We start from the raw sequence: 15,426 nt of genomic DNA, 5'->3' as shown, positions 1-15,426 counted from the left end.
TGCCAGCAGAGCTGCACACTATTCACCACAGCAATGCATGCACACACACCCCCCCAATGTTGAAGCACGGCTGCTCAGTCCAACGAAACTCAGAAAGTTTAACAATTCTACTTACTCTTCTGCCCACCCCCCTTCTGAATAATTTAGAGCCCTTCTGTGGAGGGCTGATAGCACCACACTCGGCAAGGCCAGATGAGCCCGCTTGACATAGCCAACGGTCAAGTAGTCCAGGCTGGAGCCTTCCTGAAGCACTTGCAGACTTGGTCATCTGTCATAGCCAACATTCCTGAGCACGTTTATGTAAGTGATAGAAGTCTGCCAACACATTTACTCTTTCATCTTACTGCTATTTCGACTCCACCTGTTCATCTCTGCAGTTCAGCTTAACGTGTAAACCCAAGTCTGCCTCCAGACTTGCTAGTTCTGCAGTCCCTCCTCTTACACGTAGACTCCAGACTTCAAAGCAGTGCTTCAGATGGAAGATAACTCTTTCAGCTTCAGCACGGTTAGTCTCAGCTCTACCACTAGATCCACTTTTGTTCTCTCTGGACAGCATGGGCTCTAAGATTAGTACCCGTTTTAAAATTGTGCTTTGCATTTCATTCTTGTGAAACACTCCACCCAGATAACCTGCTTACTCTTAGGCTAGCAATGACAGCCATTTTCACCCAATTCAGGAATCAGAATTCTCCTCTGCAAAGAGTCATCGTCACCTGAAATCTGTGACAAAAGCAATCCAAAAGAAAAAAACCCAAACCACCTCTGTATGCATATGCCTTTCCCACCAACCCTAGCTGACGCAGGATGTACATGAAGATTGCACCTCCTAGAAGAACCCAGCCAGCATGACTTAGCTGCAACACAGCTACATTTTGACCACTATATTTGGTTCTTATAACTTAAGACTTATCTTATTATGCCTAGCATTCAGGGCAGTCACTCTAGTTAAACCAGTGTAAGGTACAATCTAATTAGACTTCAGAAGAACAATGCTTAGTGCAGTACTCTTCAGGGAGGAAGAAACTCTTCCCTTGCTTTGTAAACTTTAGCAGGGACTCTATGAGGTCATCAATTCAGCACCATATTCAGGAGGAAAAGTACAAGCTGGAGGACTAGTTTAAAGAACCCTCGTTCAACCAAACACATGCAGTGTGAATAATCACTACAGTTTGAGCATTTGAGACCCACAGAAGGGTGCACCTCTATTACAGAGACTTCTGCCATTTGACCTGGTTTTAGCTGTAGCAGTAGTTACAGCCCTTTACATTTTAGGCCTTTGGAAGGCCACCAAAAGTAATCAGTACACACACAACTGATATTCTGCTTTAATTGTGTGTTACTTACCTACCTTATAGTCTTCCAGCTTAATAGTCTACTTTTCCCTGCTGTGACATGTAAGCAGAGATCACTGCAGCTAGAAATGGCTTCAATTATCCAAACAGCACCACCCACCCAGAGGCAAAATCCTTGGTCATGTTAGGCTTATCTTTCTAGTCTAGAGACAGATCTGAAAGCATTTTTACTGTTGTTTGCAAGAATAGATTAGAGTAAGTCTCAGATCATTAAAAGAAAAAGTAAAAATCAGTAACCAAAGAGATGAAAAGGAACCCATATTCAGTTTAGTTCGGGCTCCTAAGTGTAGTCTATCATGACTTGCTGCACTGAGAAGGCACATCGTCTCTTACAGGAAGATTTTAGGCAGAGTCACTATACAGAGATTAGGAAGACAACCCCTTTTCAGTATTTTGTTAAACAGAAGCCCTCCAGGGATTGCGGGATCTCCAGTTAAAAAAACAGATAACTCTTAGATTGGCTTGAAACATCCCTTCAGAATGCACTTGAGTCACAATGCACCTGAAACTGCCTTTAGCTTCTATTCTGCATTGACTTCTAGGCAATAAATACACAAAGCATTCAGCAATCTCACCGCCACACCACTGCATGAAGATTAATAGGAAATTCCGTAACTGCTAACTTGTGCACAAATAGAAGAGGGCAGTGCATCCTTATGCTTCCAGATTTTCTAGAAGAGAGGCACTTAAGAGATTGCCTTGTTCTGCAGCCAGTTTCGTGTCCAGTATTAGAGCTACTTGTGCCAAATTTGCTCTTCTGTGCGCAACAAATTCCAGGTCACAGCAAAGCAGCTTGATTCCCTGGCTGTGACTCACCTTCTGCTACTAGACTATTATTTATTGCCTTGCAGCCTCCAGGCAGGACTGGCAGCCTGTTAGTACACTCAAGAATCTGTAAAAGCTTAACCTTGACAGTTCCAGCTGTTCCAAGATTAGGGAGGGAGAAAAGAGTGTCTGGGCAGCTAACACATTAATCTCATGTCTCCACCTTACTCCAGCAAGCTCACTCTCTCTCTTCTCCCCACCCCTCAGTAAACAGATTTGCTGCCAGTTAGTGGTGTCACATGATTTTGTGAAGTATTTCTTATCTTTGAGAGACCGAGCTATTATTCCACTTAGAGGCAAGTCCCAGAGAAATTAAGGACTTAAATAGCTCTCTAGCCTGGAACAGCCTAGTCCTTAGTAAGGGAGGAAGAGCAGAGAAACTTGCCCCCCATGCCAAATGGGCAAGCTAAGGTATTCTAGCAGTATTGCCATTTCCTGACAATTCACCTCCTACAGGCCTTTTTGAATTTCTTTGTTGAAAAGAACTGATGGTGGTAATCTCGCAGACTTCCTACCTTTTCACATCTTCTACAGCGTGAAAAACAGACTGCTGAAGATGAGTATCAGCCTCTTCATATCACATTAGGTAATCAGACTGCCAGCTTCAGCGACAAGAAGGGATGCAGCAGTTTAACTAGTCTCATTAGCTAAACTTCTGCCTACTGAAGGCTACAAAGCCAGAGGCTGAGGTTTTTAAGTCTATGCTACTGAATGTTAGCACAAATAGTTTTAAAATACTCTCTTTAAAACCAGCTCAAAAGGCCATCTTGAAAACTGACTGAGACTAGGACTTGAAGTATCTGTGTGGCTTTTTGTAAGCCTCAGACACTCAGAAATCTAGATGTAATAATCAAGCAAACAGATGACACTTGTTCCATTTATGCCACAACAAATGTAGTCACTGTGCATATTCCCCTACAGGAGGTTACCAAAGCTCACGTCTCAGGTGTGCCATCCAAGAAAAGTCTAAGCTTCATAATCAGTCATGAATGGGAAGTTCTTCCCACTTTATTAGAAGAAAATGAAGTACTATATTTAAATCTAAACACTGAAGAGAATGCAGTACTGCATTTAAATCTAAAGGGACATATCAGCAAAATATCACCCTTGGAAAACAAGATACAGAACTGTCCTTAACAGGAGATTCTTGCTTACTACCTACGGGAATGAGATGTGTTGGCTGAGACTCTTCCAGCTTGTTCCTCAACCAGTCAAAGTCTTGGTACCGCCGGCGGACAGAATACTCTGGCAAATCAAACTCTGCTCGTGTGGTCTGGAAAAGAAGAACAGGATATGCTTAGTGTGCACCCAAACCCCTCACTTCAGATCTTAGCAGAAAACGCAGTACAGCTGTCACTGGTAAGGGTGAATCCAGACAAGCCTTGCACAGGGACTCCATTGCCAAAATTGTGTTTGCAGCCAGCATGAGAGAAAGATTCTCTGGCCTTTCAAGCACTGGGAAAGCCAGCAATAAATGATTACTTGGAGATGATACGTTCTTACTTACGATTTACTCATACTGCACTACAGTTCTGCACAGATAAACTTTATGGGAGTAGTGTGTGGAGAGGAGAGTACTGTGCACCATGTTAATCTCTTGGCAGTTACAAGTTTGCGGGCAAGACTGCACGAAATCTTCATTCCAAGGACAAGACTATTTCAGCCATCAAGAATTAAAAGCAAAGATATTAAACAACTTATTTATTCTATGCGGTGCATTAACTGTGGGTGGAAAAAAACATTTCACCACTGCTCTGTATTCCAGAAGCTACAGGCTTATTTGTTAGACTCCTTCAAGGGTAAAAGATTAGAACATAAGCCATTGCTAGGTTTGCAAAGGACTGTTTTTATTGATTTCTGAGAAATGAGTTTACATTAAGTCTGTGTATGCCTGATTAGAGGTATCAGTACATTAAGTTAAATCTCTAAAGTTTTCATTCTTCAGGGCAAGGAGTTAGACTTGCCATTGCAAGTTTGAGACAGAATTTAAGTATGCAAAGAAACTTCTGGCAAATGTTTTATCCAGCCCTCAAAAGGTCCACAGCCTGGAAAGCTGGCTGCGTGGGGGTGCTTGCACAGCACATACTGCAACTGCCTAAAATCACTAATGAAACTGGGTACCAGCTAGGAGTCCCTGCTAAAAAGCCTGGTATTGCGACAGCCGTAACTGGAAGGTAGATGGCCCTTATCACTACATCCCACTGAGACACACAGCTCGAAGAGAATACTAGAGCACCATACTTGGTTACTGGCAGCATCAAGACCATCTTGCAATGAAGGTGATGCTGCAGCACCAGCACACTACATGCCTACAGCTAGACATCAAAAACACTGAGTTCTGGGGAACACACCAGCTCTCCTAGCTTTGACCTGGCCCTGAGTCCAGCGCTGGCTTGCTTTTCTACTCCTAGCCACTACAAAAACCTGCTAAATTCCAGCACAGATTTTGTATTTACTTCCAGACTGAGAGCAACTGCCACAGATTTGGAGAGAGCCAAGTAGCAGCCTTTAAATGCACGGATATCTCTTCACTTGCTCTCTGGCTGGCTCCAGCTCTTCAGGGACTGCACATTACTCCCACCAATCCCCACTGGGGATCCTGTACAAGTTCTACGCCAGAAATCTCTTCCTAGGGGGAAGCCAGGAGCCTTAACACGCTACCAACAGAACAGTAACTCTAATATACTATAAACAGCATGCTAGTGTGATATTACCTATGCAATGGTTTGGTTTCGAGAAAAAGCAGGCATCGAGAGAGAGAAATCAAGCCCACCTCCTCCCTCCTTTGACCTGCGAGCTATGGTAAGAGATACCACACGCTAGTCCACAGACTAACATAATGAATGCTCACCGATGGAGCAGTTCTATTTGTAGACGAGGAACTACCAAGACCTAGATATCCACTGCGGCTTTGTGCTTTACTCAGCTACACCTCTGGGTAACACCAGCTTATTTAACGTGTTAGAGTGCAACACTATAAATGAAACTTCTGAGACTTCATATGAACCATTTTCACTTGTTTTGAGTAAGAGACTGAACAGCACTACACTAGAACAAGCTAATTCATGCACATGTAGACAGCCCTCATCAGCCAGTGGTACTGACTGATTTGTTCTGCTAATAGGGCAGCTACACATAAGCCTGGCAGGACATGACGTGAAATTTAAAAAAAAAAAAAGTAATGATTTAGTAGTATGGAGAGCTTTTGTGAACTGGCTGTCACCGAGAAAAGGCTTCTTAAAACAGATCAGACTAAGTGAATGAGAGTAATCAGGACGTATACACACTAAATCCTGTAGCATAATGATGAAGGTAAAGGCTCGCATCTGTTAGTGCTAAGAACCTTATTAACCAGTACTCTGCTAACAATTAAGGAAAACTGTACAAATATGATTTAGTCTAGAAGCAGAAAAGCAGGATAAGTCCCACTGCATAAACTTACTTTACACTTGTTATCGCTCATCTCTAGCAAACTGCTCCTGCTGCCTTTACATCACAAGCAGATTTGCAAAGTTCTCCATATATCAGGTTTTGTTCCTCAGAGGGAGGCAGATGAAAATACATCAGTCATCAGCACTTCACTGTTTGCTTTACGGGCTGTCAAATCTAGACAGCAAATAAGCTCTTCAAGACTATTTGGACAGAACATAAGGACCCTTCAAGGTTTTAAGGACACTTCAATAACGCTGAAAAAATTTGGATCTCAGATCAAACTGTTCATTAGCTTAGCACGAGTTATTTTTTCCAAACTGCATACAAAAAGGAAGCAAGTCTTGCCACTGTCCAGGGACAGTAAGTGAAATGTCTGGTTTTGACACAGTTGAATTCCTCCTGCTTTCTTAGTAGGATTCACAAATCTCATCTTGCACGGAAACAGGTCTCTCCCAAAGGAAGCTGAGAAACTTATGTGGCAGATCTCAACCTCCCAAAAAATAACGGGCAAGACATTTCCAGGGATTTATTGAAGACTCCAGCACAGTTCCACTAAGTCAGCACTGCAGTATTCTGGGCTCAGTTTTACTTGCTGGAAAGCAAGCAGGGTTACAGACACTTTTACCTCTGGAATAATTCTGACTTGAGGCAATATTACGGCAAGCACCAAGTCTTGGTCTGGTGTAAGATTCTTGTCTTTCTTGAGAGGAGTTAGCAGCCAAACCTAAAGCTAGCCTGTGATGACTATGTGAAACTTTTTTGTACTCTAATTCTAGCCTTTTACTCGCTCCACCTGATTGTGGATTCTCCTCCATGTTATTATTTAAGTTTAGGGCAAAATCTTCAACCAGGAAAAGAGGAGAATGGCAGAGGGGGGAAGGGAGCAAGGTCAGTGTTCTTAGCAGTTCATAGTCGCATTTGCCTCATATAGTTTAGTCCGTTTGAAAAAGAGATCGTAGCACTTAGACCTGCTCCTCTCTAGTGATCAAGCTGTTTCATGTGCTCAGGTAATCTACCCAACGGATGCACTGAAAGCAGAAGAACAGGAAAAACACCACAAGACCTCCACTTCAGTATTGACTGGTATAAAAGCCTCTCCCTTCAAGCCTGCAGAGCAACTGCGTGACTCTGAGGAATGGCAAACAGCCGTTCAGAACTCTATGGGGAAAGGCACATAAGGCCTTGCCATAGTAGAACGTACAACAAAAGTGAAGTTAGAAGTACACACACTTACATTTCCCTCGGGAGAGATGACTACATAACATAAGGGTAAGTTTTATTTTTCCCCTCCCTCCTCAGAACAATCTGATTGGTAAAATCCCTCTAGAGTGCACATCAGTCCATCTGAAGACCGCAAAGGTATATCATCTAGAACACCCGAGACACTTCAACCATCACAGCCACGACCAATTAAGTTCCAGCACAAGTTTCACCCACCTTTTTAGCTTCACTAGCCTCCCCGTATAGGAAAACAGCTGTTAGCAAGAAGACAGGGTATGAAAGAATCAAGAGAGCCAGGTCTGAATCACTGTCCCTGTTATTTTGGGGATTCCCATTATGTTCTTTAAATGTGTTCATCCAGAAGACAGGCTGGGGAACGCTACCTAGCTCTTACTAGGAAACTGTGAAAGCAGGGGCACAAGCAGGGCCAAGTAAACTCTAAGCTTCCTTCTCAGCTTCTCCGCAAGCCACTGTTTTGGACCAAATGTTTTGGACCCTTCCTCAGCCACCACCACCTGCTGACAAAGGTATCAGTAGATGAGAAGTCTGTGGCATACTGCAAGACTTCTCTTTTTTCCCCTGTTAGGATGAAGGACCTTTCTAAAGAAAGAAACAAACCCACACAACACAAAAACAAGACTGTGGTCAGGTTACACTCTTCTCTACAGTGGTGTCCAGTCACATTACAGCACTAGCAATTACATTGCCCTCTTCCACCTAGTGATGCTGCTTTTCACAGCAAGGAAGTCTTCAGCATAACTCATTCTAGCACCTATGTTTATCCAAACCTTTCAGGTTCCAGTAACATTCTGCAGTGGAGAAAGAAAAAAAGCAGCCACCCCTGCGTCCTCATCCAGAGCCACCACAGAGTCCATTTCAGCCCTTTATAGGTTTCAAACCCCTCTCATGCAAGGCTGCAAGGGAGATGGTGGGATGGTATGGCCTTACACTGATGACAGGAGCAACATCTGCTATAGAACTCTGACCTACAACCTGGAGGTGCAAGCATCAACACGCATCCTTGTCACTGTCTAGGAATTATTCCTATGCAGCTTTTTGGCCATGCTTAATTACTGCTTTCGGCTACAATGGCTGATTGGACAATTAACTTGGCATTAAAGAGGCTTTGTCTGTATGGCAAGACTGAATCAGACCATTAACACTGTTAGTCTTCCAAACAGCCTTTTTTTAAACAATGGTAGATAGCGATAGAGGTGCTGACCCTAGAGGTTAGACAGAAGTTTACAAGAATAATAAACCCAAAGAGGTGAGGCTTTCATGGTGATTGATAAGAATAAACTATGCACTGTTTCACAATAGTGTTGTAATGCTATGATATAACGGATTTCTGTGCTACAGCAAGATCCCAAACAAAAGAAGTATTAACAGACAGGTAGGTAGATAGGCAAAATCAGAAGTAAAGGATAAGGGTTTTTTTAATTTAAAAAAATATGCTGTTGGGTAAGACATCTGATCTAAATATAGTAAATACCTTGCTCATGTTCCAGAGTTCTACTTAAAGAAGGAAGGGAACCCTTGTATGAACACAGGTTTCCAAGCAGAGGAACATCATTATGGTGCCACTGCACAGAGATATTTTATCTTGACAGAACAACTGGGTCTTAATTTAAGAGAAACAACTTTAGGCAATTTTAGCCACTTGTCTGCAGAAAGTTGCATCTCCTTTTGTGCTTCCTACTCCTTCTGATTGTGTAAGAGCTGAAGGCTAAGTTGCTCCAAGTAGAAAAGTTTCCTACACTACTTCTCAGCATTTTCTAGTAGTTAACATACAGCATTTCTTGCAAGATTAAGACACTTAGAGCAATAAGGAATGACAGACCTATGATAAAAGCGTGCAGTAAGAGGTAGCTACTGTTTTAGAGAAACCACATTTTATCCTGTGCAGCCCGAAAGTAGAACTTTGGAGTAGACGTTCTAGGGGGAGGGGAAGTATTGTGGCCTGTAAAGGCTTCCTTATCTCAAAGGAAAATATTCTGTCCAGTACGTAGTGCCATTTAAGTAGGCCAGAGGAATGTTAATCTTTTTGCACAAGTGAATCAAGTATATGCCTAGTGAAGTTAGTGAACACTTTTTTTCCTTAGGTAGCTACAAGTGCCCAAAACACTTGTCAACATCACCGAGGAGCTGACACTAATAAGAATGAGCTAGTTAACAGAAATCAACATTCCAGTTGCGAGCGCAGCGGGCTTTTCAGATCACTTTTCCTGTTAGTGTAATTAGACTGCATTAATGCTTGAACTACAACACAGGCTGAAAAAATCTCTAGCATATTTCTTTTGGTAGGCAGTAGCATTCTTAGGCTACTTAGTTTTAGCAGCAGCTATACAGCCTTCTGTACCAACAACTGCACGGAAGCTAATTTACAGTTGAGATTCAAGTTGAGAATCAAGATTATGATTTAGGAAAGTGGCTGATAGAGGAAGTACAGTAAACACTTAAAGCAACAAGCTTAAAGCATTTCAGAAAAGGACAGACAAAATGCAAGATGCTTAACAGTGAATCATCAACAAGGCACATTCACCTTCAGGGGAGGTAACTCAGATCAAATGGGTGTCAGATTACTTTATATGAACAAACTTTGAAGTTAATGAAAGAAACTGGCCTTGCAAGTTTACAAACAGTTCTGTTCAAGAGTCAGAAACAACAATCTAAGCTGATGCGTTAGAAGTTTTTGCATAGTTTCACATACTGAAGTAGTAACAGTTCTGCTAAGAGAAATCACACCTTCACCACACTCACAAGGTACTAAGTTCTTGTCTTCAAGATAAGGAAATACAATACAAGGCACAGCTGTGCAGAACACATCCTAAAAAACTCCCCAAAGAAAAAAGTATTAGGACAGGAGAATGTTACTTGGTACCTTTGTTGTAACCCTGTAAGTAATATACGTCTCCATTGTGCACACATGTTTTTTGGGATCATCAACAGTAACAAACAGGTCTCTTGTTTCCCCATCCAAGTCATCATCCAGCTGCAGTCTGTTAAGGAGAGACGAGGAAGAGGCTGGGCTCGAAGTGTCCACAGGTGTGCCATTGGGTAGACTGAGATCCTGTATTGGAGAAGAAAAAACAGCAGGTTTTTAATAAGCGAACAGATTCACCGAAAAGCACAGTATCCTCAAAGATGCCACTGACAAGCTTCACTGACACATTACAAGGGCTATTTATTTCAGCAGCTCCAAGGATCAACCTTTTCCAGAGCACCCAGGAAAGCCCCTAATATCTGGTCTTTGTGCATTAGGTTGTTCTACTGTTCCACAAGTTGAAGAGAAAGCACGTTACCACCATACCTCTCCTTAGTATGGCGCAACCTGATTTCTACTCATGAGGAAGTAAAAGTACTGCTCAAACAACTTAAACTCTGAAAACAAGACAGCTAGGCAAATCAGGAAACCTACTTGTAAGACAGGCTTCAGGTAAAGTGGGAACAGTTCAGTTGACTGGAACACAGTCAGCCTTTGCCTCTGGAGACTTCCATAGTAGAGGAAGGAGGGCAAACTTGTATCAGAGGCTTCCTATCCAGTCCATTAACTTCCAAACACGTTCACAGCAGAGACTGAAATGCCATCACTGCACTACCAGAGTGTCACAAGTCATACACTCCAGCACCAGTGTCTACGCACACCTCCCTTTAGGAGTTCTAAGGTAAATGAAAATACTGAGTTTTGCTTGGAGAGGTCCTCGTTCCCATCCTCCAAACTCCAAGAGTATGATCCAGTGCCTAGGGAAGACAGAGGCTAAAAGAACCAGCAAGTGTCTATTTTAGGAAGAGACTCAGAAGGGTTTGGGAAGTCTGTAATTCCTTGAAATTGACTCAGCAGCAGGCAAAAGGAAAAAAAAAAAAAACCAACACAACTTTATAGCCAACTTGGTACATTCCCACACCTTCAAGTCTCACACTGTGATATAGACCAACTACTCCATACAGCTGGTGGTTACTCCACTTTGCATAAATATCACACCAACTTCACATGTGTTCTTTGCTCTGGTTTTGTAGCAGAGGGAGCTGACAGCATGTAACAATTCCTCCAATGTGTAGGAAAACCTGACAACAGTATTAGAAAGTCACAAAGAGCCATGGCTCTTTTCAGAAAAGGGGGGAGGGGAGAAGTTCTTTGTTTTAACGAGTAGCACAAGAACAGATTTATCTACAGAGTGTTTCCCTTGTAAGGACAAAGGTTACCCTGGTTGCTAGACAGAGAAACATCCCTACAGCTAAGCAGCACATTAACTAGAAGTGTTTCAGTTTTAGAATTACCGCTTAGCCCCAGCTTCACACAGTCTTTTAAGTGGACAAATGAAAAGTGTAATCTTAGCAAAGTGATCCTGTTTGGGTAAGATCCTCTTTGTCCATCAGTATTCCCTATGCAATTGTGGTTTATGTTCCCGCTGGACATGGGTAGTCCCTGTCTTCAAAAGAAGTCCTCCTTTGGTCAACAGTTCAGAATTACAGGCGAGCGATTGAAGTGAAAGCTACTTACAAAGGTCAATGACAATGGCTAAGAACACGGCTGAGTTCCTACCAGTCACAAACCCATCATGTGAGTAGTGGGATTTTATAGACAGCCCTCTGCCTGTTGCAGTCCTGCAGAACTGTGGTAGTACTGCCCTTCACCTTGAGGACTGCCTCATGGAGTAGGGAGAGTAACGCTTTAGCCTGGACACTCTGGGAAAGGGGTGATCTAAACTATTGTCTACTAACAGAGAGGTTAGATACATTCTCCCAGCTAATGCTCAGAGGTGGTTGCCAACAGATGAGAGATTTCAGATTTAACTGTCAAGTGAGCAAGACCTGGAAGATAGGCGCTCAAATGCTCTCTTAAGAGGGCAAAAGAGCAGGATGAGCATGGCACAGCTTGCCAGCTCATACATGAGTTAGACAGCTTGAACTACACAAGCATCTGGCTCAGACTCAACATAGCAGGAGCGTGTACAACAGGAAGAAGCAACACTACAATAACTCAGCAGATAAGAAGTTCTGTTGCAGTTACACAAACAGAATAAGCAGTAGACAGGATAAGATTAGCAACAGGAGATGGCTTCAGAAAATCTGCAGTTCAGCTAGATGAGGGGACTTGGCTGAGCAGAGTAAAGAGCAAAGCAAACCCTGGAACACTGCAGTAGCTGTAGACAAATCTGTTCCTGTTTCCAAAAGGAAAAGACAGCTCTTCATTGCCCATGTGCAATAAGCATTAGTATAAGACAAGTTGTGCCAGAACTACAGCCAGTCAAATTCTAAGCTTCCAGTATGGAAATGAATTAACTTGCAGAAACAGCTTAAGCCTGGTTGCACAGGAGATCTCAAAAGCTTGTAACAAAACCCTTCCAAAAGAGAGCTTAAAGAATATGATGGAATCTGCTTAAAATACGAAAACTGTGCATCAAGGTGTCAGAACAACTTCAGGAAGGACCAAAGATGGAGCTTGCAGCCACTTGCATGAAGTCAGCAACTCTCCTCACCAATTCTGCTGGGAGATAACAGTATCATACTAGCACATACTGCACCTTTTAAACAGGGCAGAGGTTTGTGAAAGCTGGAATCTACTTCAATGTGTTCTTGCAGTCATGGGTACTGTGGAATGTCTCAGGTCTTAAAATAAAGGCTGTAATAGTTTTACCTGAGCTCAGCCTTGGATGAAACACCCCAGATCTAGATCAAGTAGAGCTTCTAGACCAACTCTGGTTAGAAGCAGGAGGGCTGCTAGCTGTGATGGGGAGAAAAGACAGAGGATGAGTACATTTAAAAGTACTACTGTGCTATACTGCCTCATCAGTGATTGCAGAACCCTCCCCTGGCAGTCACAGCTGGCATCATGCCCTGCTACTTGGCTAGTTTTCAGTAGTTGAAGGCCAAGCGAGAAGCTAACTATTTGTCCTTCTTAATGGGTGGAGCCTCCTAGCTAACTGCACAAGGAACAATGCTTAATGACTGCTGCACCTTCGTTTAACAGTAGGCAAGATCAGTTTGCCGAAGCCTTATGCTATTGCTAGAAAGAGGTAGTCTTTGAAGTGTCACAGCAGATGGCCTAGCAATCTAAGTTGTCTCAGGCTGTAATCCTTTCAGCAGAGCGCCTCCTCGTCATGTTAGCTGGTGCTGGCTTTCTTCCACGGGACTTGGACTTTTTGCAGTTGGGGAAGCAAGACTGCATCATGTGTTCTAGTCTGCTTTTACCACAGAAAGAGGAGCATGTCCTGCACAGCCTAGCAGGAAAGGAGATCTGCAGCCATCTGCACTTCTACTTGTTGGAGTAGTTATCATACTCACAAGCATTTGAAGTGCTGATTAGTATTAGTTGTTTTATATAACAAAGAGTCTGACTTCAGTGCCAGGGACTCATGCATCAAATTCACCTTTAGTGCACCAAGTAGCTGATGATCCTCTGTTTTAAGTACCTATCTGCATTATCAGAGATCAGCACAGTCCAAGTCCCAGAAGGTACCTACTGCTCACAAAGCTTTTCACAGCAAGAAAAGCTTTTTCATCACATCACCTGTTACGCAGCACAGTCAGCCTGCCATGATCCTGAGCAGTCCCCCAGAGGGGAAGCTGCTTCTAGCAGCCAGGCAGATGGAATGGAGGACAGGTTCTGTCAAGACGTTCTTCAAGTCTTTGAAACTCGAGGAAGTCTTCATGGAAACTAAGCTTTTTCTAAAGTAAAGAGCAAAGATCCTTAGCCTCTGTCCCTCACCTCCTCAGGCCAGTCTCATAGCTTTGTCACCTGCTGAAGGTCTAGCAAGGTCTGGATCATAACCTATGGCAGAAATAGTACAACATTCAGACCTTCAGGTTTGTGATTTACTGGTTAAGTACTGGGCTTTTATGCACAGTTGTACAATCACCTACACACAGACCATTCTCCCATTCCTATGGAGTTTATAGGATTCCTCAAGACACCCTGAGTTATGGGTATGTGAGATCAGCACACGTTTGGTATCCTACAGTACAAGGCAAGTAGGAACCAACTGCCTGTGTTGGAAATGCATGAGCCCTGCCAACTATGCAGGCTGCTATCTGGTAAGGAAGCAGCTTCATGTTCATTGTTGTAGTGTGCAGTCCAAACACCTTGACTAGTTAGCCTGCCTACAAACAGATACTAAATCTATCAAGAAGTTCATTTCATCCAAATTTAAAATTCGGCTGAATTTTATAAACTTGAAGTCTGCATGTGAGATGCAAAATGAGTTGGGAAGTTTCCAGCTGATGTCATCTACTCCCTCCTTCATTCTCCCAGGAGATTTTCCAGGACTCTGGATTTACAGAGCAGCTTGGATCCACATAAAGTAAAACCTCAGGAGCTTGGTATTCAGTCTTCTGGACAGCAGCCTCCCCTAACAGAGTAGTACACACCAGAGAAGGCATCCAGGATCCAACCTTTGAAGGCGAAAAAAGGGTCTCAAATTCCATAGGTATTGGCTTTTCGTCAAGTGAAGATCATGCAGTCTCCTGCCAAGTTAAGTGCAGCTAGTCAAGACCACAGCTTCTACAAATTTAAAGTTAGTTTTCACATATCCTGCCTTAGCAAGTGTACAGCTTAACCAGATAGCTTTGCTATCTAAGCAGCAGTCCATGAAGAAAGTGGAAGAGGTGGTTCAGCTAGGTCTTCCAAGCACAGATAAACTCATCTCTGGAAAGGGTTAGCCTGAAACCACCTAAGCAAGCACATTACTCTCATTCAATAAGTATTAGATGACAGCAAGAGACATTCAGAAATGTTGCTGTCTAGAGGCAAGTGGTGTACTTAACCCCAAAACCCCTGCCTCATGCAGGGACCTCACAGCCAGGCCTGTACTACTCCTGGAGCCTCACTGTTTCACTTCTGAAATTCAGAGTGCTATACCTTTCTCCTTGTGTTTCAAGGTGTTCTGTTGCTTTTTGCCATCCATTTCCCAGAGAGACACAACCACAGACACAGCCGTGTCGAGGGGACAACGATTCCACACAACAACTGCAGCTGGTTTCTGGAACAGTCTTACCTTCGTACCTTCCATACACGAAAATAAGCCATTGCAGAATTGCTGCTAGTGACTGGAAAACTAAAAGAGTTTAGATGTAAATACTCCTAAGAACACTATAAAAGCCTGCATTAACTTGGCTTTCACAGATCTGTTCATAGGACTCATCTCATCCCAGCAAGTTTTGAAAGCAGGTATTTTTTGTTTCTAGAGTTCTCTGCCACTGGCCCGTACAGGACAGCTCTGCGCAGGAAAAGAAAGCACCTTCCATCCTCCAGCCCATCCAGATCAGTTCATCTGTCACTGACAGCACAGTATCCTATTACAAGATCTCACTGAGCATCTGTGTAGTGAAATCCCAGTCTGCAAAAGACTATTATCCAACATCAGCTGCAGACAGAAAAACTAAACTTCTCTTCAGATGAAGAAGAAGGGTAGAAAAGGCATTTGCTTCCCCTTTATATATGCTCTGTTTCATTGTCTACCAGGCATCAGCATTATACTTTGTTTACTACTGGTCACCTTTGTTTCCCCACACATATAAGGTAGATATGAGATACTGCATGTCTCCTCTTCTTGCACTTTGGGCAGTTAATTTAAGGCAAGAGTGACTGAAGTTGGGA

The 15,426-nt window shown here is 43.0% G+C and overlaps 1 protein-coding gene across 1 annotated transcript in view; it reads right to left on the bottom strand.

The window, feature by feature from the left end:
- SNX30 (sorting nexin family member 30) overlaps window positions 1–15,426 on the bottom strand; it is a 38,340-nt gene that overhangs the window by 17,374 nt on the left and 5,540 nt on the right. Inside the window, exons 2-3 of the mRNA XM_009890026.1 lie at window positions 9,712–9,900; window positions 3,340–3,450 (exon numbers count right to left, since the gene is read on the bottom strand). Of these exons, the coding sequence (XP_009888328.1) occupies window positions 3,340–3,450; window positions 9,712–9,900 (300 nt within the window). The remainder of the gene's footprint in view (window positions 1–3,339; window positions 3,451–9,711; window positions 9,901–15,426) is intronic.

This window comes from Charadrius vociferus, unplaced genomic scaffold (genome assembly GCF_000708025.1).
Source record: "Charadrius vociferus isolate BGI_N301 unplaced genomic scaffold, ASM70802v2 scaffold528, whole genome shotgun sequence".
Lineage (NCBI taxonomy): Eukaryota > Metazoa > Chordata > Aves > Charadriiformes > Charadriidae > Charadrius > Charadrius vociferus.
This window is presented reverse-complemented; position numbering and strand designations above follow the sequence as displayed.